The following is a 27,892-nucleotide window of genomic DNA, read 5'->3' on the forward strand; positions in this document are numbered from 1 at the left end:
TTCAAGTTTCTCTATCAGCTTCCGCAATACAAATACCTTAGGATTTTCACCTTAGGGATTTTGTTTTCATAAAAAAAGAATCCCCTAGGGCTACAAAGCCCAGCTTTGAGACCAATGTAATTAATCTAAGATATTACCTGATAGAAGACAATAAAATTGTCCAGGAACAAGTAGATTTCAGATTCAGCCTCCGGTGTTCAGCTAGTCGGGTGAAGGTTAACAGCAAGAATAATTTACTGTCTCACAGGGGGCCTGTATTAAGGGGCAGAACAGAATCATAACAAAAATATCTTTCTGGCTTCCCTATGTCAAACCTCATATTGTTATGGAAACATATTGTTATGGAATGTTATGGAATTGTCTATTTTATTAGATTTCTACTTTACTAGAATAACAATTTTGTTTACTGAAGAGGTTCAAAACCATAACCTAAAAATATTTTAGTTGCCTGGCAAGATGCCAGCACTGCTTTGTCAGAATACGAATCATGCATCTCTGACAGTAAAGTCCGTAAATTATCGATTTCCTTACCAATTATAACATTTGGATTTATTAACACTGAACCTAGGTCTTATATTAACTTTATCCTGCACTGCAATATTGTAAGAAATTGCAGAAATATTCTGGAGGTGCCAATTATCACTTATTAAGAAACTAAGACTGTGATCGCTTTGATGCATGCTGGCTATTTTCCACAACTCTATTTGGGTGCACCAAGAGCAATGTGCATTTCAGTAGCATATATGCCACTGCAACGCAGTCATGCAATACTGCAAAAACTGAATTACAGTATTTTCTCCATGAAGAAATTCAGAGCACAAGAAAAATAATATTAAAAATGTAACGAACTTACCAGCCAAGAAGCACCAATCCATATTCAACCACAAAGTACACTGTATGAATCGAACTGTTACTCTGTTCAGAGGAATAACACTTAAAAAAATATAAATACAGAACTGTAATGCTGGTGCATTTCATTTTAGTGTTATTAACAGAGTCAAGAATCATTTTATAGTCCAATTTCTGTATTTCAAAACCTATTATGCCACTTTCTTTCTCCAACAGCATTGAATACATTCACATATTGACACAGAGCCAATAGAAAGAAGTGAGAACAATCACAGAAACACAACACTTCAGCATAGGATAGCTGTAAAAAAGTCTGTAAATGTATTCTCACTTGCCACTACTGCAGTCTAAGACTTCAGAAAGAGTTCATGAAACAACCTGACATTACGACTAGAAATTAAACAAGAAAATAAAAAGGAGATAAATTAGCAGGATCCATCTGCAGAGACATCTGTTCCATTTGGAGAGTAAACAAGCTCTTCCTTAAAATATATGTAAACACAGCACAGCCTAACTGTTGTGGCACATAAATATAATCAAATCATTAACCTGCTTAAATATACAAGAAGCAGTGGCACAAAGTTCACGTTTGGAGCTATTTTCTCCATGGAAACAACAGTGTATGGGAAGTGTGATATTATACCCAGGAAAGGTACCACAGTATTTTTTAGAATTATTGCGAACAGGAAATTAATTGCTTCCAATCTCCATCCTTTACTGCCTTTCTAAACTTTGTTTCCAGTTGCTCTGTTAACATCTACCCAAATTGCTGCTTTCTAGGCTGCATAACTGTCTTGATATCAGTTTCAACCTGGTCACAGATTATATGTAGACAGCCTTCTCTGGGCCCAAATAAATATTATATAGTATTCTTTAAGTTCCAGCATAATTAGACTCAAACAGAAAACTGAGCTCCTCCTTTCTTTGCATCTGAAACTACAGAAATAGTGGAAAAAAGTCAACATTTGCGCAGCGAAACTAGGAAGTCCAAATGTGTATTTTACACAAACACCTTGCAAGTGTGAAGCCTGAGATACTTGGTTAAGAATTTTCAAACAGCAAGTGTTCACCCTGTGTTTTCTCACTCAACTTAGACAAATAGGTCCTAATAAGATAAGCAGTTACAGCAGAGGATGCAGAAAAGGAAACGCCCAAGGGCTAAGCAGTTAGCATAGCCTAAAACCCTTAATAAGCAGAGTAGCATCTTCACTTTGGAGCAATATCAGCTGTTACTTGATACACATATATAAATTACAAGCCAAAGGATGTAAAAATTAAAAGCAACCATTACCCTGAAGTTGCTGCAATCTAAATATATGTGAATATGCACATACATGTGCAAAAAAAGTGACATACAGAGCAGAAGTTAATCAACTAAGACTTCAATTCATTACTTTATTTTTTCTTTTACATTAAAAAAATTACAACGTAACAAGGGTTTGAAAAGCCGAGTAAACCTGATTTCACACACGCACACACTTGCTAAGTCACTGGTTTCAACCGCTTGAAGTGATATTTTCTGATTTTCGTCAGGATATTTTATTAAACAGTATACACATTAAGAGCCTCATGACAAAGCCAGACACATTTTTTCCCCAATCTTTAAGATGTGCAACTGAATATGCAAAGATTCCTGTGGAACTTCCAACTTTCCCCTCAGTTACACAAGACTTAGTTTTCTGGATTTGACTGCAATTTCATTGGATGTGTCCACCTAGAAATTCTCCAGTATTACATACACATGATCCCCCCCCCAAGCAAAGTGAACATATTACATAGTATTGCACGGTTTTGTTCGCAGGGCCATAGATAATAAATGGATCCCTTAATAATTTCACCCATCCAATGGTACAAAACCTGATGAAACTGGAATCGAGATGCCACAAACAGTTACAAACAAATGGAGAAGCAGGTCACTGAAAAAAGAAAGTATAGCTTCTGTATGTAAACTTTATAATGCAAGATTTTTCAGCATGTTGAACTGCTTGAGGTGGGACAGATCATGAGCAAAAGCAAGAACAGGACAATTTTAAGGCAAGTCCCAGAACAGGGAGCTATTTACTTTCTAGGCACGATTTCAAACTATGCATCAAGGCTCCTGCTTTATCTTTTATATTGTCAGTAATTTATAGAACAGATTAGCAATAATACAAAATATAGTCTAAGTAATTTTTAAAGAATCCACTTTTAGCTGAATTTCATTACTTGCAGCTTGTAGTTCATTACTTGCAGATTTATAAACATTTCTTAGCACTACTGTTGTTTGTCAGGCCCACAATAAAGCAGTTCTAGATCTATATTGCTCTCATTTCTTGGAATTATTTTGAATTTAACAGTTTTCCAACCAGAACTACTTCCTCCTATGGCAGATCTTTCTACATTTAAGATCAGTTGTACTTAGAAAGAGGCAACATCCCTCATTTCTGATGTCTTTGTTCAAGGGATCATTAACAGCTCTCCTATGAAAAGTCTGTACAATACAAAAGGGGCAGAGAAAGACCTTACAAAGACAACTGTTTTCTGTTAATTAACTCCAATCTGCAGTACATTCATTTTCATCTCACACAAGAGGATAAAGTCACTGGTCCCACTCATCCCTGCAGAGGACTAGATATGATCCTTAAACATCTACACTTAAGTTCCTCTAGAATCAATGCATTAAGAATTGGAGATGCATATCTGAGGGCAGAATCTAGCCCACAGCCGGTCGTTAAAAGTGTTGTTTGCAGAAGATTTAGAACTTACCTAAATGCCATATGAGATTAATACTGCCAAACACAAGACATGCTTCTGTGAGCCTGGGAAGACACTTGGCAGGGGTGTAACAGTGCCTCTGATGTGTTATGCTGTTATGTGCACCAGTCCTTTGAATCACTTGCATATGAGGAATGTGTGCCTGAAGTGGGACACAAGAGTACAGCTCTGTTTATTAGGACAAGCTGAAATATAAATTGTAACTCAACAAACCACTATTCCCTGAAAAGTGGATTTAGAAGGCTAGGTCTCATTTGAGATCAACTTTCACCATAATGCTCCTCCTTATGATTGACAACTGCACCTAAGTATATACTTCTTATAAAAACACACAGGTAATACCCCGAACATTTATCAAATGAAAAGGGCTTAACAAAAATGGATAATTAATCTCAGAAAATAAATTACAGTAGCATGACAACATTTGGCTTCTTTAGTGTGACCACGTGCTTTTCCTTCGTTATCTTGCTGTTAAGACCATTACAGATCCAGTTCGCGGCTCTGAAAGTCAATGAGATGTCTGTGACGATAAACGTAGAAAACTCTGCTTGCTACAAGCAAATGTCTGATATCAGTTTCACCTGGTCACAGATTATATGTAGACAGCCTTCTCTGGCCCCAAATAAATATTATATAGTATTCTTGTAAGTTCCAGCATAATTAGACTCAAACAGAAAATTCAGCTCCTCCTTTCTTTGCTCTCAGTAGAAGTCGCCTGATTTGAAATCCTGCAAAAGGACTGATCCACAAGAGTGAAGGCTGACCCCCAAAAACAGATTTCATTCCTTCCCAACGTAGTCGCCGCTCCCATGTTGGCTTTTCACTCTTCAGTCTTTCAATCTCCTGTATATAAGCAGACATGCAGCGATGCACTGTTAAGTGTGAAGTTTAGTAACATCTAATAGCAGTTATCAAAACTGATGCCTATTTTGCATTCTTTTAATGGGTACAGGGCAGAAAACTTAGAACACAAAACGTGTACAGGAAGGCTGCTCTACCTCTACCTCTTCCCTCCTCAAACTAAAGGGCAAACTGACCAGAAAAGCTGGTGTTACAGTAAAGGACCTGCATGCAATATACCTACACCACAAATTGTCTACTCAGTTAATGAATCCAGACAAGGTTTCTAAGAAGGCTCCTGTACTGCAACTACTGAAGCCAGGCTTACTCTCCCAAATACTTTATTTTGATGACCATTTTTTATACTTCCCATTAATGAAGGCTCGATATTTATCAATTATCTTCCACATTTCACAGTTATTTTTCAGTACAGAAGTATATTTTCAAACAGCCTCACATAAGAAAAATTCTGAACAGCCACAAGGTTCCAGTTCCCTATGTTTCCAGTCAATTATCCGTCACAAAACATCCTCCCTAAGGCTTAATACTGCAGATCTAAGGCCAAGGGAGCCGAAGGTCCAAACTATGGTTATACTCAAAGTGTATCAAAGTAGAGGAAGGTGTGACGGGTTGATACAAGATCGCTAGTTTCAATCTAAACCAGACCAAAGCAGACATTTCTCCTGACACATAGGAGTTTGTGACGGCAAGTCTGAACTGAAGTCAGAAACTGCAATCTTTGCAATTGAAAACCTAATTATAAAATATATGTCAGAAAAGCAAATAATGCAGTAACTTCTGTTAGAAAGCAAACCCCAAGAAAGCATTTCAATCCTTATAATTGTAGAAAATAAAAATTATGAGCTATTTCAGATCTGGGGTTCTCTCCCAAATAAGAGCTTCCCCTCATGCAAATAAAACAATATCTAACCACATCTTCCGAGAATAATTGTTATAGCGTACATAAGTAGAGGTCTTTACCGTTTCATCATTGCATATTGAGTGGATTTGGGTGCCAAACATGACTGCAGTGAAAGTGAGAAACAGAAAACCCTCAAGGCACAAGAAGATCATCAGGATCACAGTTACAGGTGGGGAGAAGTCACTGCATTCTGTGGAAACATTATATGTAGTTATAAATATTTTTTTTTCATAAATTATAGAGCCTGTTCATACTGAGACATCCCCTCTACAACAAACAGCCATAAAAGCTAAATATCTGCCTCCTGAAACAGCATTTCACAATTAAAACAAACTTCTGATTTCTAGCACTGCAGCAGCTTTATTGGCTGCCCAAGGAAATAAAAAATTTTATGGAGGTAACACTTTCGACTTCCTACGAAGTACATGGTACTGCATTACTGCAATCCTGCCTCAGTATTTCAAGAATATCAAATAAATGTTTGCACATGAGACTATTTAAGTACTCTGAACTGCACATATATAAAGATGAGATCAGCCTGACATTTCACGCATGACAAAAGCTGTAAAAACCATCAACACTGTCAGCTCCGACTCACTAGTTAATCCAGATGTTCCATTTTGCTGGGATAGCTTTATTTTTTTTTTTTTAATGTACCATACAATGTAATCAGGTTCTGACTTACACTTACAGTCACATCTCTGGAGATCCTCTGATCAACCGACTAACTCAATTATAGTTAAACAAGAAATTGGACAGTATACAGGAAGCAGAATGTTTCAAGTAAAAAAAAAAATGACTAAAATTCCATCCATTTAGCAGAATATTCAGCAAAAAACAATCACACAGATTCCCCTGTTGCTTCAGGTACCAGGAAGAACACGTGATCAACCATCTTCTGTCAAAAGCACAAGATCAGAATGAGCTCTGGCACAATGGAACATTAAGAAATGCAAGGCAGGGGCCTCAACAAACAACTGGGACAGTTTAGGACATTTCTTTTCTACAGGAGCCCCACAGTTGACTCCAGTAACAGAATGAGGGAGAAATTTGTTTAAGTTTCAGCTGTCGTTCACAGAATTGTCGTGGAACACACAAAGCCCAGCTGGTAGCTTCAGATAATATACTGCTGAGGTGGTGGAGGACCAGCTATCTGTTTCCTTTCTATTACAGAGGTAGTAAATTTTTGCTGTGTGGAAAGGGAGTGAGAATGCCCTTGACACCCACAGCTCTTACAGTAAATGACTAAATTAAAGAAAGATAGATATTTTTTAAAATAACTAAATAAAAAGGACGGGTAAACAGGTATGAGATATTTTCAGGACCTCACTTTAGAAAGATCGAAGTCCTTTAATATTTCACTCACGGGACTAAAATAGGTGGAATGCTATGACTTTCCCCTACTATCTGCTAGATTATGACAGTGAAAGTTAAGTATTTGCTTACCAGTCCACTGCCCTCGGACACAGGAGAAAAACTGAAACCCACACAGTATGAGCGCATGAGCTGAAATTAGGGCTATATACATCTGGAAATAAGAGAGAGTGCTTACTTTTGACTGCTGCCAGGTAGTAAATCAGACATTCCTTTCAGCCAGTCTTCACCACTGCACAGCGAATATACTTTCCTATTTCAATTTTTAATTCAATACAACAATGTAAAAACAAATTCTAATTAAGCTTCAATCTAAAAACATGGGCAACAGTGAAAGTTTAAGGATTAGCTCCCTAAATCACAGTATCATTTCACCAATTGTTACTACATAAAACACAGCAGAATTAAGGTAGTTTAAAATAACAGCACTTTACAACATTAAAATTGAGTATGAGCAAAAATATCCTCCTGCTTAGAGAATAGCATACACAGAAGGAAGAAAAATAAAACCCCAATACAGAACAATTGTGCCCTTAAGCCATTACTCACTACTAAGCACAATCAAAAGTGTTACAATCAAGGTAGATTCAGACCAAAATCAAGCTGCTGTTGATTTTCACTTACCGTAAACAGAACAAAAAATCTCTGATTTTTCTCCCCCACACAATTATTCACCCATGGGCAGTGGTGATCCATCTTTCGAATACATCGTTTGCAAATACTGAAGGAAAGGAAAAGAGACTTCTGTTGAGAAACAATACTTTGCATTTTAATGCAGGGACAAGGGCATCCAGTAGTCATGAGACGATGTGCTGAAATCTTTCTTGACAAACTGTAAACAGTGATTTTATTTGCAATTCTTTAAAGGAACTATTTGCTCACGTAAAATTCAGGGTTTGGTTGTTACAAAACTCACTGTGTACTTAAGATACTCTTCACTGGAGAAAAACAGTATTAATACGAGAATCACTGCATATCCAAACACAGAATCATGTGAATCCAGCAACTTGTTTTAGACATTTGTGGCACTCAATGAGCAAAGCTTCAGCTCTTTTTAGATTCAGTATTAAAAAAAACCTTCCCTTCTGGACAAGATTTTTTTAGACAAAGTAATTGGTTCATTTAGAGACTTTCAAGTTGTTAGTTTGAGAATTGGAAAAAAAACCCCACATCTTCAAGACAGAAATTGTCACTCCAGAGGTTTCAACTGGCCATACAATTCTAAACATAGGCAATCAAAACCTCAACTGAAAAACAACTTACAGTATCACGCCTCACTTCCTCAACATAAAACAAAAATATGGAAACTGTAAGCAGCACACATTCTTTGTCTACTTGTTAATGAATACTTAAACATCAGTGGGTTTTGCTAGTTCTGCAACTAACTGCTTAGCTTCTCCCCAGTTTTGAGTCAAGGTTATTTCCAGAAAAGTATGTCAATAACTCCATTTTACATCTGCTAGGCCATACAGCACCAGAGGGCTCATTTCTCTTATACTCAAGCCCATCTGCAGCCAACATGAACAGTTCTACAATACAAACAGAACAGTTGCAACACGCGTTGGAAGTTCTTCCATAAACGAATAGCTTAAGTAATGCTGATATTTTATTTTCCTAGCTTTGTACTTAAGATAGCCACACACTCAAAGTGTTCCAGATTTTCCTGCAGAATATCCAAAATATTAAGCATTTTCATTTCAGCAGTTATAAAGCCAAATAAGTTTAAAAAACCCGCAGGCACTATTATTCAAAATCCTTTGTTTTTAACACATGCTTATTTATGTATGGAGTGCCGCACTTAAAAGCCACAAAGCAAAGCTAGATGACTGTCACTAGAGTGAAGAAAAGGAGGGGTGTCAGTGAGAAATCAATGCTCCCAGGCATAAAGAAGTTTTTAAGTCATCAATATGCATGATTGTAAGGCAATTCAGCAAAGGGCAGAAGATACTCCTGTGCAGCTCATATGAAAGAATCCCAAACCTCTCACTGCTCCTCTGAAGCTCCCTTTGTCCCGAGTTATCATAACCCAGTTCCTACACACCCACTGCCTCTTGTTTTATATGGACATTAAAGACAATTAATCCTCTGATACAAATAACTTTTTAAGTAGTGCCCAGTTACCCATGAAAATCCCAATACCATAACTAAACACCGCAACCATTCTCCAGTGCAGAAGACACAGGTGTCAGTCAAGGGAAAACATTCAGAAGGCTCTCCAAAAGATTTTCATTTAATAACCTGCTGCCTGTAAGTTCAGCCTCTCATTAATCTTCCAAGCTCGGCGGGAAGGCGAGCTAACTCCAGTTGTAATGTAACACAGAATATATACTGTCACTCTAAAAAGAATATTAATGTGAAGTACTGAGTAAAATCACATCCAGACTCAATCGAGCCAAACACTGGAGGATGTGAGGTGGGCAGGACTCACTTTTGCTCATTCAGTATTCCTCACAAGCCCACACAGAGCTCTCCAAGACACCAGATGTCTGGAACCCTGCCTTCATTTCTTATCTCACACCACGACTCGGCGAACACTTCCAGCCAACAAACCCTGAGCAATGCTTAGAACAGTGGTTCTGCTCCTCCTACCCCTGTCACTTGTATTCTAGTCCTTCCCCTGTCCAAGCAGCAAGAGTTTGGGGAAGTCAGTCCATTAGCTGCAACCTCGGTCATTTCACTGTGCGTGAACACTTAGGCCTTACACAAGAGGGAGGAGCAATGTGGTAGCGAGAACCAGCAGCTGGACAAAGGAAGGTCTTCACCAGCTTGGCACTGCTGCTGAATGCACTCGGGCAACTGCAGGGGCAATTACAGTTGTGAATGCCAAAGACAACGTTCAGAAAGACACAGCTAATGGCTTAAGAGAAATTGGTCTGGATAACAGAAATTCACAGGAAGCCTGATGCAAGCATCTCAGTGAACTGATCCTGAACAACAGCTCCCCACACACACAGGAGGGCACTCAGAATAAACTAGAAATATTGACAGCTGCACTCCTTCAGTGAAAATGAAACAGCATTCACTCAGCATAAGCCTCTTCCTTATGCTCAAAATTTTAACTGGTTAGTAAAACCTCAGTTTAATGTATTTCGCTGAAGCTTGATATTTAGCTGTTAAAAAAGTTTCTTGTTCTTTTTCGTATCACTAATGTGTATTATGGAGCTACTTTTCATCCTTAAAAGAACTGCTGCAGTGTTGCACAACAATTTTCATAACTGCATTGTAAGAGTCTCTTCTGTTAATAATTTACCACTCAAAACATGCACTGTGGCTTTGAGTATATTTCCCAACAGGAACCAACTTCAATTTCCATTTTCAAGTCTCTTCTATAAACAAATTGCCACTTTGACTACTTGGGACTAGACCATCCTTTTAGTGTCCTTGGAATGGGTTTGTAAGCCAGTAAAAAGTTGGCAGTATAATCAAACAAATCGTTTTTTCTATTTGGTAAACTTCCGCAGCGCTAAATCTATGGCAAAGAATCAGATTCTAGTAGCTGGTTTCCAGCCCATTTACCTGTCTATGTAGCACATGTTCAAGAAATTACAAAAAAATCCTTTTTTTTTTACTTAAGAAAAGTTAACAGCAGCTAGTAGTAGTATGTATTGTATGAGTAACAGAAACGAAGACAATTAAACCAGATATCCAACTGCCGAGAAAAACATGACAGCAGGCTTACAAAAGGACAGCATATACACTTTCAGAGTCTGGCTTTCTCTTGCAGATGTTCTGTGCAGCCAGTTATGCATGGTGCAAGCACCAAAATGCATCCTTTGCTCTTACGTGGAACACCTCACAGCATATTTTTACCAAGGCATAAAAAATGAAACAATACACAAGACATGCAAAGCTAGGTCCCTAAACCAGTGGCTAGTGAAAACAAACCCTTTGAAAGTATCACAGGTTTCCTTCACTGTAGACACTACCCATTCTTAATCTGTTTTAACAACAAATGTTCCTCACATTCTTGCTATAAACAATGTATTTGAAGTCCCCACTTAGTTTATTTTTCTTCTTCTTCCACAAAGAAGTATTTTTTTGATCAACATTGCCTAAACTGGGATCACAGGCTACTGGAACATCCAACATAACACAGCACCTGCTCAGGATAACAGCCCACATGTATCCAAGGGACTCTGCAGGGCTTGCCTGAAACCTATATATTTTTTAGTTCCAGGTCTAACAGATAAGCACTGCCCACACAGCTGCACGGGCTCTAGGCTCTCCAATACTCCAGCTTTTTTGCTCAGATACAGAGTTCAACATAAGATGTCTTCATGCAGGGCTACTTCCAAATTAGTAAATCCTATCAGGACCAAAGATACGGGAAATACTTTACCAAGATACCTGCTAAGTCTCTGTAGGAACCAGCCTAAATGTGAGATGAGAAAAATTAGCAAGATCCAGCCTACACTCAGAAGAGGCTCTCAGGTGTCCCTTTACCACATCCCATGAACACAATGAACACCTGAACAGACTGCACAAAATTGTTTTGGATCCCCTGAGATTAACAGCTTATATTCTGCCACGAGAAAGCGGCTGTGCTGCTTCCACCCCCAGGCCCATCAAGCAGTCGGTTCAGCTATGTTCACGTAACGCTACCAGAGCTAATAAATCCAGCCAGAACCAAACCGACTGCACACAAAGGCAGGCCCGGTATCTGCATCCATGCAAAAGCTAAACAACACCACAGATAACCTAACTGAAGATAATTCTATACTTCGCTATTTATGCATGAAACTTTTCCCTTCACACTCCAGATACAAAAACCCACTCACATCTGAGAGCAGAACAAGATTTCAGTGCCAAGGCTGAGTATTTATAATGGAAATAGCTTCTCAGCCATAACTTTCACACAGAGAAGTGACATACACAGAGACATTTAATTTAGAAACCACAAATCTACAGAATAATTTCAAGAGTCCTGACAAGACTTCACTCTGTTCTTTTGACAGGCACTAACTCAGAGAGTTAAATGTAATATACCACACAATTCAAGACACATCACTCCTCACACCTAGAGGGCCACCAGAAACATTTACATATTTATGTAAGTCTTAATTATGCAGGCATATCTATTTTCAACTCTCACACAATAAACATTACAAATGCATATCCACAGTGCCTAAAAACTCAAAAGATTGAGAATTAAAAATGGATACATTTACTATCTCTTCTATAGCATGCTTAGTTCAAATTACCATCCCTTCTGTCCTTATTAAAATGAATCTTTAATAAGAAGTGCATTTAACCAATTATGTATACAACTCTGGGAAAATAATCTGCCAACTCACATACAGCTTTAAATGACACACTACGAAGACATGACAACACAAATCAAAGTGATAGTTTAAAACTGATCTGTATTTTCTTAATTTAAGGTTGAAGAAGTAATTTCTTAATTCAGCTTCCATCAGAAATCTCCTTGAGATTCTTCCTTTTGCCCTGCATTATCAACAGCACGCTAATTACAATGACAAACAGAAAAAAATATTCAAAGATCAAAAAGTATTTCAGACACCACAGTATGATTATTTTTAAAGCTTCTTTGAATCTCTTGCTTCTTTCCCCTCATCCACATTAATTTCTGGCCGTAGTACATTTTATTTACAAAATACTCTGCAACATATGAATTTGAAAGTTTATTTGATATCAAAAGGAATTTGTGGGAAAAACTAACACACAAGTATCAGGAACATTATTCCAAGACTCAATATACATAACTGCTTTAAAGAAAACCAGGGCATACCTGCAATGGTGTGCACGTTCAGGTTTGATACTACAGCACTTTGGACATTTGTAGATCACTTCTCCTGGTTTCAGTTGCAAATTATCCATGTATTCTTTAGTGGCATTTCCTTTGGGTACAGCCCCCTGAAATAATTCCAATTAAAGAACAGAAAGCTTCTTAAATGGTATGAGAGCATTTAAAAGAACACTTTATAGACTTAATACCAGTAATCTCAGGATAATTGCTGAAACAAGTTAATTTATTCAAAGCTAGTCCACCACAAACCAGAATCTTTTCCAAATGAATAAATTACCTCTGCTTGACCTCACATTCAGTTTCATTTCAGCAAGATTCATGTATGCCCAAGTACTAGCATAATTCTGATAGAATCTACTGTCACCAGCATACATAAAATGAAGAGCAAGACATCTTTACATGCAGGTACAAGCCCTACAGGTACAGTATTTGCTGAGAAGTTGCTCTGAACAGCCACTGCTAAGAGACGTGCTTTCTTATGGCAGCATACATTAATTGCGATGATGTTCAATTATTAGGCCAAGCCATCCACAAAAGTCAAATCAGCAACAACTACTTGAAAGATGTTATTTCAGCTCTCTGAATCCAAGATTTAGCCACCTGCCCCATGTACACAAGTTTTTGAGAACCAACAGTCAACCTTTTTTCCTTTATACTTAAGCTTTTAGTTTGGACGCTGTCAGTATTAACCATCTTCTTTATTCTACATCCCCTGCTGCCTTCTGCCACTGTGACAGTACGCACAGCTACATGGTAAACAGCTGAAGAAACTGATCCGGAAGAAAAATAACCCATCAGCAAAATAAATTATTTTTTACCGATCAGTTCTCTGAGCCACAAAGCTGCATTAGCAGCTGTTTTAACACACTAAGGAAGATGATGAACAGACAGGAACAGCAGGCAGGACTGCATCTTCCAGTAACAATATTAATCTAAAGTCTTGAGAGATCCAAATCTAACTTTGGATTAGTAAGAATTAAATAATAGACAGTACCACTGTCACCTTGCTTATTTATAGAGCTAATGGCTTATCCGTGACAGAAAGTGACTGTAAAATATACCGGGACGTGAAATGAAAGTGTAATGGCCTTTCTGTACCAGCTCCTCCAGGCCAGCATGTACTTCACACAGGGATAGCCTTCTCCAGGTTAACTTAAATCATCTACAACATTCTATAAATATTTCTCATTCAAAAAAAGCCCTCTGGCAACATCATCACTTCACATAAATACCTTAAGGAAGTTTTTGGGACAGACTTAAGAAAGCAGCAGGCACTTCAGATTCAATTGCAAAAGACCTTTCTACTTCAGCAGAAACTTTCTGTTGCCTATGGCATGGAATAACAATCTTGTGGTTTGCATTGCCCGAGACACAGCCCAAGTTCTGCCCCAGAACTCTTTGGCTAAGCGGTGCTTCAAACTTGAGCCAGCTGGCCTTTTCTGGGGTACAAACTGAAAGATTCTTAAACACTCATGTTGTATTGCTGAAGCGCTTTTTGCAATATGAATGTTCTCATTGAAGTTAATACTTTGGTGTAAACACGGTGAGTTATCTCAGAGAGAACTCCTAAAGCACAAATTTATCTTGTTCCAGGTAAATTTATGCTCATAAAACACATCACACATTCACCTATTCACCTGTCACTAAGGATGGTAACTTCAGGCCATGCTTTTAGCATTTTGCTGATAAAAATATGCTCTATTTACAAAACAACTTTAATAGTCTCAGACAGTCACCAATTCCTTTCAATAAAAAATACGGTTTTGTAGTTATAAGAGTAAATTTAATTCACATATGTTTTGAGGCAATTTATTCCTTTTTTCCTTCAATCTTAGCTCCTATCACACAGTCATGTCTTCCATTCTGGGAGTCAGCAGGAAAGGGGTGGAGAAAAAAAGGTAGTGATTCATCTCAATTTCTATCATGTTTTATCCATAAAGAACAACATAGCTCTAGAAAGACACACAGTTTTACCAGGAGATATTTTTAAGCAATCTATCTTTAAACCACTAACTTTCTTAGCTGTCACAGTCTGTGGAAGTTGTAACATTTCATCACTGGGTGTGGGCTCAGAAGTAAATCAAAGACCTAGAAAATTAACTACAACACCCTGCTGTTTTTTAACACTCCCATAACTTCTATATACACGTCTACGTCTCAAAAATCTGGGGAAAATAGATGTTTTTCCCCCTTACCCCTCTCTCCCCAAATTTATTACCTAAAAAAAAGTAATAGATGTTTGTACAAAACAAACAATTTCATCTCTTGAACTCTTGAATTAAAGAGTAGAAGTCCTAAAAAATAAGTACTTTCAAGACCTCTTACACATACACCATTCCAATGTAAGTTCAACTTAAATCTCCCATCCTGCTGACTCCAAATACCTAAACACAATAATGCATGAACCATGCAGGACAGCAGTTCTTGCTTTATGCCAATACATTACTGAGGTTTTTCAGCATGTCTACCTGTAAAAGTTCCTTCACATGTCATAAATAGAAGGTACATTTAAAATGATACAACAGGATGAATTTTGAAAACACATCTGATGAAAAAAAGAAAGAAAAATTAGGACAGAAAAGACCAAAGCTTAATTAGCTTCATCAGAATGTGGGTTGATATTTTACAAATAAAGTATTTCTCATGAGCCTACCTCTCACTTATAAACTGATTTTATACTGCCTGCTCCTCAAGATCAAAACTATTTATAGTTTCATTAACAGAACAACAGGAAAAGTACAGGTCATCTCTTTACCTTCAGGGTTTTGAATCTAACACTACTTTTCCTGGCGGGAAAAGACTTATTGATACCACTTCAAATTTCTCTGCAGATTGTGAGTTACATGAGAGAACAACCCAACGTCAAGGAACGATTGCATACTTACTGGATCAGTTAGCATAGTTCTCAGGTGTGATGACAAAGCTAGTACTGCCAAGCAGTTAAAGAGAACACCGTTGATCACAGAGTACCAAAAGTCTTTGGAAGGCAGCAACATGACAAAAGTCACTACGAAGTCTGCATAGACAACCAGAAGCCATGTCATTATAGCACAGACCATACCACAGCCATCTCGGATAAACCAAACCCTCTCTGCCATGTCGGCCTCTGAGGAAGAGGAATCGTAGCTGTCATTTTCAGCAAGAAGCGGGTGGTGCTCAACATCACGGAATCTGTGCCCTGATGACTGCATGGTTTTCTGGCCTTGCCCTGCAGGAAGCAAAGATACCATTATTATGCACAAGGAAACTGGAAATACAGGCAGGTCTCACTTTTTATTTCTGTAAGATAAAACATATCCAAGTTCAACATAGATTACTCACGTTTTGATCAAAACCTGAACAGTTCTATGATTAGATAAAGACAAAGTTTTTCTGTAATCAAAAGATACAAATTTATGAAGTTTCATCAACAATTTTGTAAGCCATTTACTGAGTTTTATAATCCTGTAACTTTTTTTTTAAATCATTGTGTTGGGTTTTTGTAACAAGGTTTTGGTAGCAGAGGGACTATAGGGGTGGCTTCTGTGAGAAGCTGCTAGAAGCTTCCCCTATGTCCGATGGAGCCAATGCCAGCTGACTCCAAGATGGACCCGCTTCTGGCCAAGGCCAAGCCCAAGCCCATCAGCAAATGTGGTAGTGCCTCTGGAATAACGTAGTTAAGAAGGGAAAAAAAAAAAACCCTGCACACCAGCAATTACAGCCAGGACAGAGAAGTGAGGATATGTGAGAGCAACAACTCTGCAGACAGCAAGGCCAGTGCAGAAGGAGGCCGGAGGGGCTCCAGGCGCCGGAGCAGAGATTCCCCTGCAGCCCGTGGTGAAGCCCACTGTGAGGCAGGCTGTGCCTCCAGCCCATGGAGGTCCATGGTGGAGCAGATACCCACCTGCAGCCCACGGATAGCCCTGCACCAGAGCAGCGGGATGCCTGAAGGAGGCCGTGACCCCATGGGAAGCCCATGCTGGAGCAGGCTCCCAGCAGGACCGGGGAGAAAGGAGCCCAGGCTAGGGCAGGTTTGCTGGTAGGACTTGTGACCCCACGAGGACCCAGGCTGAAGCAGGCTGCTCTTGAAGAACTGCAGCCCGTGGGAAGGACTCATGTTGGAGAAGTTCATGGAGGACTGTCTCCCGTGGGAGGGACCCCATGCTGGAGCAGGGGCAGAGTGTAAGGCACCCTCCCCACCAGGAGGAAGAAGCAGCAGAGACACAGTATGATGAACTGACCACAGCCCCGTTCCCTGTCCCCCTGCAATGCTGGAGGGGAGGAGGTAGAGAAAACTGGCAGTAAAGTTGAGCCTGGGAAGAAGGGAGGGGTGAGGGGAAGGTGTTTCAAGATTTACTTTTTAATAACCCTAGTCTGATTTGATTGGTAATAAATCAAGCTGACTTCCCCAGGTTGAATCTGGTTTGCCTGTGACAGTAGCCAGTGAATGATCTCTCCCTGCCCTCATACCTACCCATAAGCCTTTCATTGTATTTTCTCTCCCCTGCCCAGCTGAGGAGGGGAGTGACAGAGCGGCTTTGGTGGGCACCTGGCATCCAGCCAGGGTCAACCCACCACAGTTGTGCAACGTCAGTGCTTGACAAAGGGATTTTAGAAGGGTTTCATTTCCATCTCGCTGTGCCTGTAAACCATTCTTCCTCTCTTGTTAAAAATGCAACTTCTTTCTTTTATCTCAAACTAAAATGGCAAAGTCTTCACTAAATTTCAGCTCTCAGAAAACAGCAAATTATGGCGCCAGACTGTTGACTTTTCATACTGCTCCAGCAACCCAGGAACAGCAGAAGGAAAATAACAGAATGGAAATAAAGCTGTTCTAGTACATTGCTCACAACAAAAAACACAAGCAAGTTAGAAAGCAGCTAAATTTGTTGACAAAAGCACTATTGTGTTGGAAAAACCACAAACCTGTTACAAAGATGTACTGGATAACGTACAAAATGGTCTCAGATCAGACCAAACTTAAGGGAAACAAATGGTAGTGATTAAATCAGCATGGCAATGGGTTGCATGAATCAGACTTTCAGAGAACACATTAATTAATTTCATGAAAACTCTTTTACGGCTTTGTTGCTGTTCCAACGTGGAACAAAAACAAGATTTGAAACCTTAATAGTTTTCATGAAAACAGAATTATTTTCCAGACATCTCTAACAAGCAAAGATATAGAATGGCAGAACTGAAGCGCTATCAACAAACAGGAGACGAATTAAAGCTTAAACATTATGCATCAACAATAACATAGTACTTTAAAAGTATACGGTGTTCTAAAAATCATATTGATTCATGCTATTAAAGGCCATGTGTGAGAGAAACTTGAAAGCATTTATATTGATTGATGACAGCCACGCAGAAGTCTCCCGTTTTTTCCTCTTATTAATGGTAGCCTATGTATGACTGGTAGAAATTATGGCTCTTCAATTTACATCCTGAGACCCTGAATCTAGGAACACTTTGTTAGTCTAAAATGGTCAAAGTGACTATTACCAGGCAAAGAGACTCACACTGAGATAGTTTTCAGATGAAGCTATGAATTTCTAAAGCCTTTAAGAAAGTCTCAGTCCTATTACCAGGAATCAGAGAAACATATTCTGCCCAGTAAATCGTTCTGACCCTTAAGCCTTAAGGCTAGAATAGGCAGGAATAATCCAAGAGACTAGAAATGAAGACAAGTATATGCAGATTGCAGCGTAGGGATCCCAGAGCAACAGCGAAATAGCTGAGATACTCATAGGACAGAGTTAAGCGTGGGCTACATTCTCTGGTTGTGAAACAGAACAAACTGAAATACAGCTCTAGTGCTTGGATCTAGTCACTAACAATGCAATATTACAATTTCTAGCAGTTACACTGTGGTTTTTACCCACATGTTGGGTCTTCTGGGTTTGTTTTTTTTTCCACATGCAAGTCCCCTCTCTTACCAGAACGCAGCTACTAAGCCATGGGTGAAGGTAGTCACATACTACAAAAGCATACCTTAGAAAGGAATAAAATTCACCTCCCTTAAAAGCAATTCAAGCTTAACTTAACCTAGATAAGGACCTCTTTTCAGCCACTTTAAATTATCCTAATCTTTCTGAATGTTTACAGTGTAAATTACCATCTTTGCCAATTAACTTCAATGGCACATTGGGACATCAACCACCCCTCCTGGTCAAGACTTGTGAAAGAAAATGCAAGTTTCATAAAGCCTACATAATCAGCAGCTGGAACATGAAGATAACTAGACAAATCAGCTATTATTTCAGCAAAAATAGGCACATAAAACTTTTAAGAAATGTTATTGTCTAGCACTCAAAAAAAAAAAAAAAAAAAAAGGACCCACAGAAAAGCATGTACAATAAACTTTCAGCCAAGCCTTGAGGATGCCCAACAAATGCTCTAAAAAGCCAAAATTCTTCTAAAGAGGTAAGTGGCAGTACTGCAGAAACAGTCCAATACAGTGCATTCACATGTCAGCATTTTGTCCAAGTATTTTTTCACTGGCAAATTCTGGTTTTGTTAACTCAAATTTAGGGTAAACTCAATCAAATTCACAATGGCAAAAGTACTAGCTTTTTCCAATTTTTCAGTATTATTTTTCCCCCGATTTTATCTTTTTGTTTAAAAAAGTCAGTACATAAGTAATTTGGAACATTTTTCAAATATAATGCCATCTTTCTTTTTTTTCCCCACTAAAGAACTCTTTAGAAATCCTACCCCTTCAAGACCTCCTGCCACACAGATGTTTTGAAGTGTTTGCGAGGAATCAACGAATCAAGACCAACCTCCCAATTCTGAAGCTTCCTACAGAACACAGATTTGAAATGCCTTCCAGCTAAGGTGCAATACTTCAGGAGAAGAAATATAGAATTATTTTTCAATCAAGGCGAGTTTTCAGCTGCTCAAGTCAACAAGTACATTAAACAAGAACAGACATGAAGATTCTGGGTGAAAAAAGAAGTCGATCAGTATCTGTGTATGTCACGACAAATATGAATTTTAGATCAATTCTGCAAGCAACTCCTTTAGCATACAAATGAAATTGCATAAAATTGTTGTAATTTCTTTGTTGAACTGTATTAAAGACAACCAAGATTTTTTTTAGTACAACAGAAAAAAGACCCACATACCTCACAAATGTTTTGTATGTTATTCTGACATCACGTCCATCCTTTGGGCTATCCTAGGCTATTCACATAGTCATATCTGCTGTAATCTGAAAAAATATCATCAACAAACTGATTAGTAAAGCACTCCTGCTTCATTAGGAAAGTAGTGTTAAGCACAAATAATATATATAGTAGTACTTTGAAACATGCTGCATGTACTTTACAGCAGACAAGTTTCTGACCAAGAGGAAAAAAACTTTTAGATTAATCTATCAACCTAAAAAACTCCAGCTTCCAAGTGCTTCCAGTAACATTGTATCTGTCTTGTTCATTGTTTTTTAAGGCGAGTTGGATATCCAGTCTTTAACATTATGGATTAATGCATCCAAAGACACATTACTACTTTCTTCTGCTTGCCACTCCTACATGACTAAGAGATGCGCTATGCAAAAAATAATAACCTTACTTGATCGTCTTCAGAGCTTACGGCAAGGTTTTTGATAGCAGGTTATTAATAACAAGTATACATGCCTACCACTAATCTTACAAATGTAAGATAAGATAGGAAAAATTGTTTTGACTCAATTATTAGATCAAGCTATGGCTAATTTAAAATTCCAGAATCTATATATAAAAAGAAATGGCCCACAAGTACACCAGAGGGAATATATGCTTAGAAAGTTCCCCTTGCTAGAATTCCACCATATAGGCAAATAATTACCATACAACTTATGATATACAGATCAGTATAAGGACTGAAATGCTAGCATAAGCCATTCTAACTATGCTTAATTCGTCAACACGATTGTTCCATGATCTTGAATCGCATTCCTTCCTTTCCACAAGGACATAATACTCAAATCCAACACAGACTGCATAAAGTAAGTAAACATCAGTAATTTTAAATGTGTAGAAAACTTCCTTTTTCATAATGAGAGGAGGAGGAGGACACAATTTTATTTAGAAAACCAAGTATTTCAAAGCTTGAAAATTTTAGCAGTTAACTTTTGGAAATCACCACGTGATTTGGAAATCACCACGTCAATGGCATGTGAAGTGGGACTGCAGCACAAAAGCTTGAGTTAGATTTCTACTTGGAGAAGAGAACAGAAGAGGTGTGGGCCTGAATTTCTGACTGGAAAAGTTAGTGCTCACATGCACGCTGCACAGAAAGCACTGCTGCACTGGTTTCTGGCAAATTAAGTTGGGACCCCTGCCCTGCGCAGCAACATTGACTGTCATGGCCACTCGCTCACCCAGACCTACTGCAAACTGTAACATCTGTCTGGCAATTCAATCCTTGATATGTGATCAAGGAAGATTTTCTTGCTTTGTTTTATATCGTACAGGATAAAACAACAAGCTGGAAGTAGGAATTTCCAATTTCTGTCCGATTAGAATTGTCTGAAGAAGTACCAAGGTTTATTTCTTCAGGATGTTTGCATTTCCAGCATTTAAAATAAGCTTCACTCTTGCATTTGGAAGGTTAATTTAAATTAATATATTTTGAGTAATGTAAGGATTCTGACATTTAACAGCTATAGAAAATATGAAGCCACTAACTTGTAAAGGAAAGCTTCTGAAACTAAGCTTGTTAGAAAAAAATATTTCAAATGCAACATTACCAATGGAGTTCTCCAGTTTACATTTTCAAATTTTGCTGATTCAAGGGGAATTATACCAATACAGACTTTCCCTGAAAATGAGAAGCCTCTTGTCTTGTATTTCAACAAACTCATATATTCCACTGCAATCCTAAAAAGTAATGCAAATACTTATTATGCACATACAACTGCGAGAAGCTACTGATTGTTTTCTGGTTTGCTTTATAAATAAGCTTTTATACTTCTGTTAAGCAAGTTTTCACAATATTGTGAAATCCACCATCATTAAGTTGTCATTGACATGGCATTTTGTGGAAGCTGAGTAGAAACACATAAAAAGAAGACAAGTGTATCACATTAATTTGCAATGTCACCCACCCATTCTCTGACTTGAAGATGACAAGCAATAGAAGATATGCTAAGCCTCTGCAGGTGAAATAGTGAAGTCAGAGTAATCACTTGAAATTATTAACAGAGAATTTATTGACAGGACACGGACATGACTTGTTTAGTCAGTTCCCTAACCCTAAATGCAATTCTGTGCAAAATGTCGGTGTTTATCATAGCCTCATCAGTTACTGGTTTATGTGGAAGTGCCGCCACAGTTCAGCTTTTGTGAGCATAATAGATGTAATCATTCTCATGTGATTTCTCCCTCCCCTTCCATCTCCCCACTCCTGTACGTCATTCTCCTCTCCAGCTGCCTACACCATTACCCCCCACCTTGGTCCACTTCAAGGGGAAGAGGATCAATGTTGGAAAAGCACTTAGACTTTATGAAGAGCTAAGAATCCCCACTGAGATGCTCACAGATTTCCTCTAGACTATTAATTTATTGGCTTCAAGGTCTGTCCTAATCAAATTTACTTTGAGTCTTTGCTGTATAGTTGAAGTGCAAACCTTCAAGGCAAAGCATTACATTTCAAGCCCTAATACGCCAAGAAACAGTTCTTAATTTGACCTTTTAAAAATCTTTATCTAGCATTGGAAGATAACACTAAATTATTCAGTGTTTCATGCAAAATATCATCTGCTTGCACACAATAAACCTCATCTAACACAGCTCCACTCCTAGGTGTTATTCAGAATTCTCAGGTTAAGAATGCCTCATCTGACCTGCACTTCACTGTTAATGAAACATAGGCCCAAAACGTAGATACAGTATTGGAATAAAAAAAGCTTTTGCATAAATTACATTATAAACTCATGATCACTGGAAAGATGATCTTGTAAAATGACTGTGCCTAAGATGGTTTTAGTTTTCCAATAGGGCTAAAGAAGATCCACCGTAACAGGAAATCTCCCTTCCCTAAGTTTACTGGAAGAAGGCCACCAAGGGCATTGGGAAGGTAAGTGATACAATATAATCGTTGTATGATGACGTCCCTGTGCCGTTAATTAAATGAAAAAGGGCACCTCAAGGCTAACCACACTCCTTTTCCTGAATATTATTTGAGGAAGAAAGGAAAAACGTTGAGGGGGGATAAGATTTTTCTTTTTATAAAAAGATATACAGAAAGAATTTATATACAGGCTAAAAATCCATCAGATGTCAAAGCCTAAATCTTTTTTTTTTGGTTACTTTTTCCTTCAAGCTACACAATGGACAGTTCCTCAGATTCCTCATGTTTCAGTTACCACGCAGTAAAGAGAACGTCTTTATTTCAACACTGCTGATTGCATCCTGGTAAGTCAATAGGTGTAGGCCACTAACAGATATTGCACACTAGAATAATAATCCTGCAGCGCTTACATACGATGGATTTAAATCCTACCTAGAGAGCAAAGCCTTGGTGGCAAATCAAAATAACAGAACTGTAGTCTCATTAAAAAGTTACAGTGTTACATTAATAACTGCCAAAATTTTAACTAAACCAGGTGGGCACATCTACTACTGCATCCAACTCCATGGACAATTTGGACCATTAACTGCTGACAGATAAATGGCCATCAGATAGTGTCTAGACGTAATCACGCCTAATTTAAGTGAAAAACCTACTTTCTATTACAGATACATGCAAGCCAAACTGCAAAGCCATTTAATAAGTAAACTGCGGCTTGTTTCAACTTCTTCTCAGTGACTAGTCTAGCAAACAACCTCACAGCAAACAAATCAAACTACTCCAGTAACTATATCAACCACTAACCACACTGAAAACCCCTTAGCTCAGCCCCAGCAACTGCACAAGGAGCCCTCTGCTAGGGCTTTACGGCTGACCTTTCCCAGCAGCCACAACATGTAAGAACAGCTAGAGTAGCAAGTATTAAGAAGAACCAGTCCATCAACCACAAACCCAATTTAGCCCTGACTCAACTTCTGCTATCTGTAACTACAAAGAGATATGCCCAACACTGTGCACGCAACGTAGGAAAGAGCAGCTGAAATGGCTTGTGATGGCAACCCATGATACAACCCTAAAGTGTTATCAGCTTATCCCCAAATCTGTCCCACACCCTCAGTGGCGTAGCTCATCATCTCTCTAAATCCTTGTCCCTTTTGCTCCAACTTGATATATTTTGTACCATATTTATCTCATGAATTTCCTGTTTATGTCTTGTAGCCTGTCTTTGTACTGACCAATATCTGCTCTACTGCCCAGACAGGGACACTTTACAGCGGAAACTGTGATGCTGTTTATATGCAAACACCCAGCAAAACATTCAAGGGACACTCTTCAGTGGTACATATTTAACAAAGAAAACTTTCACGCTATTGTAATGATTCTCCTTATGCCAGCAAGTGCCAGGCCATAGGAAAACACGGCAATTGTTTCTTTTCGGCTCTGAAAAGGGAATATGCTTCTTCTAAATAACCTCAGAAAAAGAGTATATAGAAGGAGCACTTTGGCATAAGTATGCGTGCCTTACTGCAGAGCTGGTCATCTACTTACTTATGTCTTTACACCAGCAACATCTTTACAAACACCCTCAAAATCCAGAAATGAGAATCCAGGGTAAAACAAGTTATCGAAAATGAAAGAAAAAAAAAACCCCAACATATATTCAGAACACATATTTATAAAAAGTAATAAAGAACTTTGCTATCACAAATGAATCTGACAGATCTGTCATTTTTCCATAAGCAAGAAAATAATATCCAAGATATTCAGCATGATATCTTTTAGATAGCAGTTTTTCCCCCCGTGGATGTAGAAGTCAAAGAAAATATATTTCACTAGACTTTGGTGCCCAGCAAAGATACACATTATCCAATACATGAAGAGTTCATTGAGCTAAAATAGCAAGGACAGAACGCTTCTGGATTAAAGAACCACCTTCAACTGAGAGAAGGACAAACCCACAATCTACGGCTAGGCTTTTTATCTTAGCTCTTTTGGAACAGGGCCACAAACTCAGAATCAGATTAGATTCCAGAAAGCTAGATGCTTAAACCATTATCAGCATTGTTATGTGGAAACTGAAAGCTTTACTCCTTTGCCAAAAGCAACTGGATGAATCACATTCTACTTTAGAGTATAATTTTTTAATTCTAGCTTTTGCACTCATCACTGTATGCTATAACCTCAAACTCAACTGGAGACAGCTTGGGTATCACGTATACTGATTACTCTGTGATATCAGACTGGCAAGCACATTCTTCTGTCAGTTATACCCACATCCACATGTGTTTCTTCCTTCCAGGTTCCAAAAAGTAGTATCATAGATCAGAGCTGGATTTCTTGCACTAGCAATTTTCAATATCAATTAAAAGAATGCGAAAGCCTTTGTTTCAATAGTTCCTCATAACAGACATATATAAAGCCTCACATTTCCTCCGTATTCTTCAACTTCAGCCTTTCAACTGCTGCAAAATTCTATCACTTTCTTCAAAAGATCTATGCCTTCCTAAAAGGGATAAAAAAGAAATCCACCAGATATGTATGATACAAAATATACCACACTGGAGCCAAATCAAGAAAGTTTCAGAGATGAAAAGTATTATCAATTTCTTTTAGCCACAAAGAGCTTTCAGCTACTTAACTCTACAATCTAAAACCGCTAAAATTTCACATCAGCTTCATCTGCTAATGAATCAGTACAGCTCTACTTTATCTGTATATTTTCAAAGTCAGAGAGCATCCACTTCAAAAGATCTAATTTAAGCCTGTTAATATGAACAGTCACAGTGTCTTCAACCTAATTATGTCTTCAGCAAACAGCTACATCACTGTAATTCAGCATCCATTATATATCTGTATACGCAGTACAGAAAATCGCCAACAATTTCCCAACCCTTTTTTTCACGGCACAGATCACATACGTGCCGTGCTGTACGAATCTACCCTCTCATTTTTCAGAGTGTGAACTATTTGCACTCCCACTTCCTGTAAGTGCTGTGCTTCCCTCCTGGAAACAGGGCACACCAGCACCACATAAATCAGCAGAACTCCCAAGATCAAGTGCTAGGATGCCACGGAACAGCCTGGCGTGTCACATGGAAACTGCTGCTCCCTCCCTTCGGCTTCCCACGGCGGCACCTGAACGCCACAACTGAGCCGTGCTGGGGCACGGGGACACTTCCATGCACTCGTTCCCATGGCTGCTGACAGATGGGGTGTGTGTTAATTTATTATTTTTTTTTAATAACCCGAAAAGCGGCAGGAGCACAGCCAGGACCCAGACACGCCGCTAAGAACTGACACCAAGCACCAGCAGGGACGGCGGCCGCCGGCGCGCCCGGCCCTCACCCGACCCGCCGCCGGCGAGGGCGATCCCCGCTAACCTTCCCCGCCCGCCCTTGGCCGGGCCACCGCGCTCCGTCCCCGCGGGACCGGGGCTCCGCCAGGGCCGGGGGAAGCGCGGGGGAGGCCGGCGGCGGCGGAGGGTCCCTCAGGGGAACCGGCCGGGCGAGGGGTCCGTGGCCGGGGGAGGGAACGAGAGCGGATTTACCTCAGCAGCGGCGGCCCCGCCGCCCTCAGAGCTGCGGCTGGCGCCGTGCCGGCGGCGCGCTGGGGCGAGCCGGGGCCGAGCCCCCGCCGCTGGAGCGCCGTGCCCGCCACCGTGCCCGCGGCCGGGCGCTCCGCGGAGCCGAGTCCCCCCGGAAGCGGGAAGGGCACCGCCGCGGCAGGCGGAAGCCGGGCGCGCCGCACTGCGCAGGCGCCGCGTGGGGCGGGGCGGGGCCCTGGGCGCGGTGGGCAGGCGCGCGCCAGCGGGGAGGGCACGGCGCGTTGTGCGCAGGCGCCGGTTCGCGTGGGATGTCCTTGGCGCCGGGTGTCCGCCCGGGAGCGCAGTGCGCATGCGCCCCGCGCCGCAGCCCCGCCCCGCGCCGCAGCCCCGCCCCGCGCCGCAGCCCCGCCCCGCGCCGCAGCCCCGCCCCGCAGCCCCGCCCCGCGCCGCAGCCCCGCCCTCGTGCCTGAGGCGGCTGCACACCTGCAAGCGCGCCTGAGCGGACACGGGGTGCTGCGACTGGGCGGATTTCCCCTCAGAGAGCAAAATAATCACGATCTGGGGATCAAGTTGCACCCCTAGACTTCTAAATTCAGAACCGGGTGCAGAGTGAGGGCACAGAGACTGCTGATAGGGCAGCACCCGCTGCCTCAGCAAGAGGCTGAGCACGTGCCCTAGCCGAGGCCACTAAGGCAGAGCCTGCCCGGTGCCATTAAGGCTGAGCCTAATCGGAGGCAACGCATGCAGAGCCTGCCTGAGCCCGTGGCGGCACAGCCTGCCCAAGCCCATTGAGGCAGAGCTTGGCAGAGGCCATGGCGGCAGAGCCTGCTTGGTGCCATGGAGGCACAGCCTGCCCGAGCCCATTGAGGCACAGCCTGCTTGAGGCCATTGGGGCAAAGCCTGCCAGATGCCATTGTGGCACAGCTTGCCCAGGGCCATTAAGGCACAGCCTACCTGAGGCCATTGGGGCAGAGCCTGCCCAATGCCATGGTGGCACGGCTTGCCCAAGACCGTGACGGCACACCCTGCCCGGGGACATTGAAGCAGAGCCTTCCAGGGCCATTAAGGCACGGCCTGCCCGAGAACATGGTGGCAGAACGTGCCTGGAGCCATTAAGGCACAGCCTGCCTGAAGCCATTGAGGCACAGCCTTCCCGGGAACACTAAGGCAGAGCCTGCCTGAGGCCATGGTGGCTGAGCCTGCTCGGAGGCTATAGAGGCTGAGCCTGCCTGGGACCATGGCGGCACAGCCTGCCCAAGTCCATTGAGGCACAGCCTGGCCAAAATCTTGGCCAGAGACTATCTGGGGCCATGGGGGCACAGCCTGCCCAAGGCCATTGAGGCACAGCCTGACTGAGGCCATTGAGGCTCAGCCTGTCCCAAGACATGGTGACACAGCCTGACCGAGGTCATTGAGGCACAGTCTGCCCAAGGCCATGGCATCACATTCTGACTGAGCTCATGAGGCACAGCCTGCCCCAAGACATGGCCGCACAGCCTGACCGAGGCCTGGGCAGCAAAGCCAGCCTGGTGCCATTGAGACACAGCCTGCCCGAGGCCATTGAGGCACAGCCTGCTCAAGGCTGTGATGGCACAACTTACCCGGGGCCATGGAGGCACAGTCTGCCCAAGAAATGGCACAACAGCCTGCCTGAGGCTGTGATGGCACTGCCTACCTGGGGCCATGGCCACACAGCCTACCTGAGGCGATGGAGGCACAGCTGGTCCAAGTCTGTGACAACACAGCCCGCCCGAGTCCATTGAGGCAGACCCTGCCCGAGGCCATGGTGGCACAGCCTGCCTGGGGC

The 27,892-nt window shown here is 40.8% G+C and overlaps 1 protein-coding gene across 1 annotated transcript; it reads right to left on the reverse strand.

Moving 5' to 3' along the window:
- Positions 1-2,215: 2,215 nt before the first annotated feature.
- ZDHHC7 (zinc finger DHHC-type palmitoyltransferase 7) lies at positions 2,216-26,258 on the reverse strand. The gene is made up of 8 exons (XM_055726330.1): positions 26,089-26,258; positions 19,616-19,701; positions 15,392-15,714; positions 12,489-12,613; positions 7,364-7,460; positions 6,812-6,893; positions 5,425-5,555; positions 2,216-4,446 (listed from the first exon to the last, which is right to left on the reverse strand). Exons 3-8 carry the CDS (start codon positions 15,695-15,697, stop codon positions 4,270-4,272), a joined length of 918 nt encoding a protein of 305 aa, XP_055582305.1. The 5' UTR covers positions 15,698-15,714; positions 19,616-19,701; positions 26,089-26,258; the 3' UTR covers positions 2,216-4,269.
- Positions 26,259-27,892: the final 1,634 nt, after the last annotated feature.

The sequence above is a fragment of the Falco cherrug genome, chromosome 14, assembly GCF_023634085.1.
Source record: "Falco cherrug isolate bFalChe1 chromosome 14, bFalChe1.pri, whole genome shotgun sequence".
NCBI classification, from domain to species: domain Eukaryota; kingdom Metazoa; phylum Chordata; class Aves; order Falconiformes; family Falconidae; genus Falco; species Falco cherrug.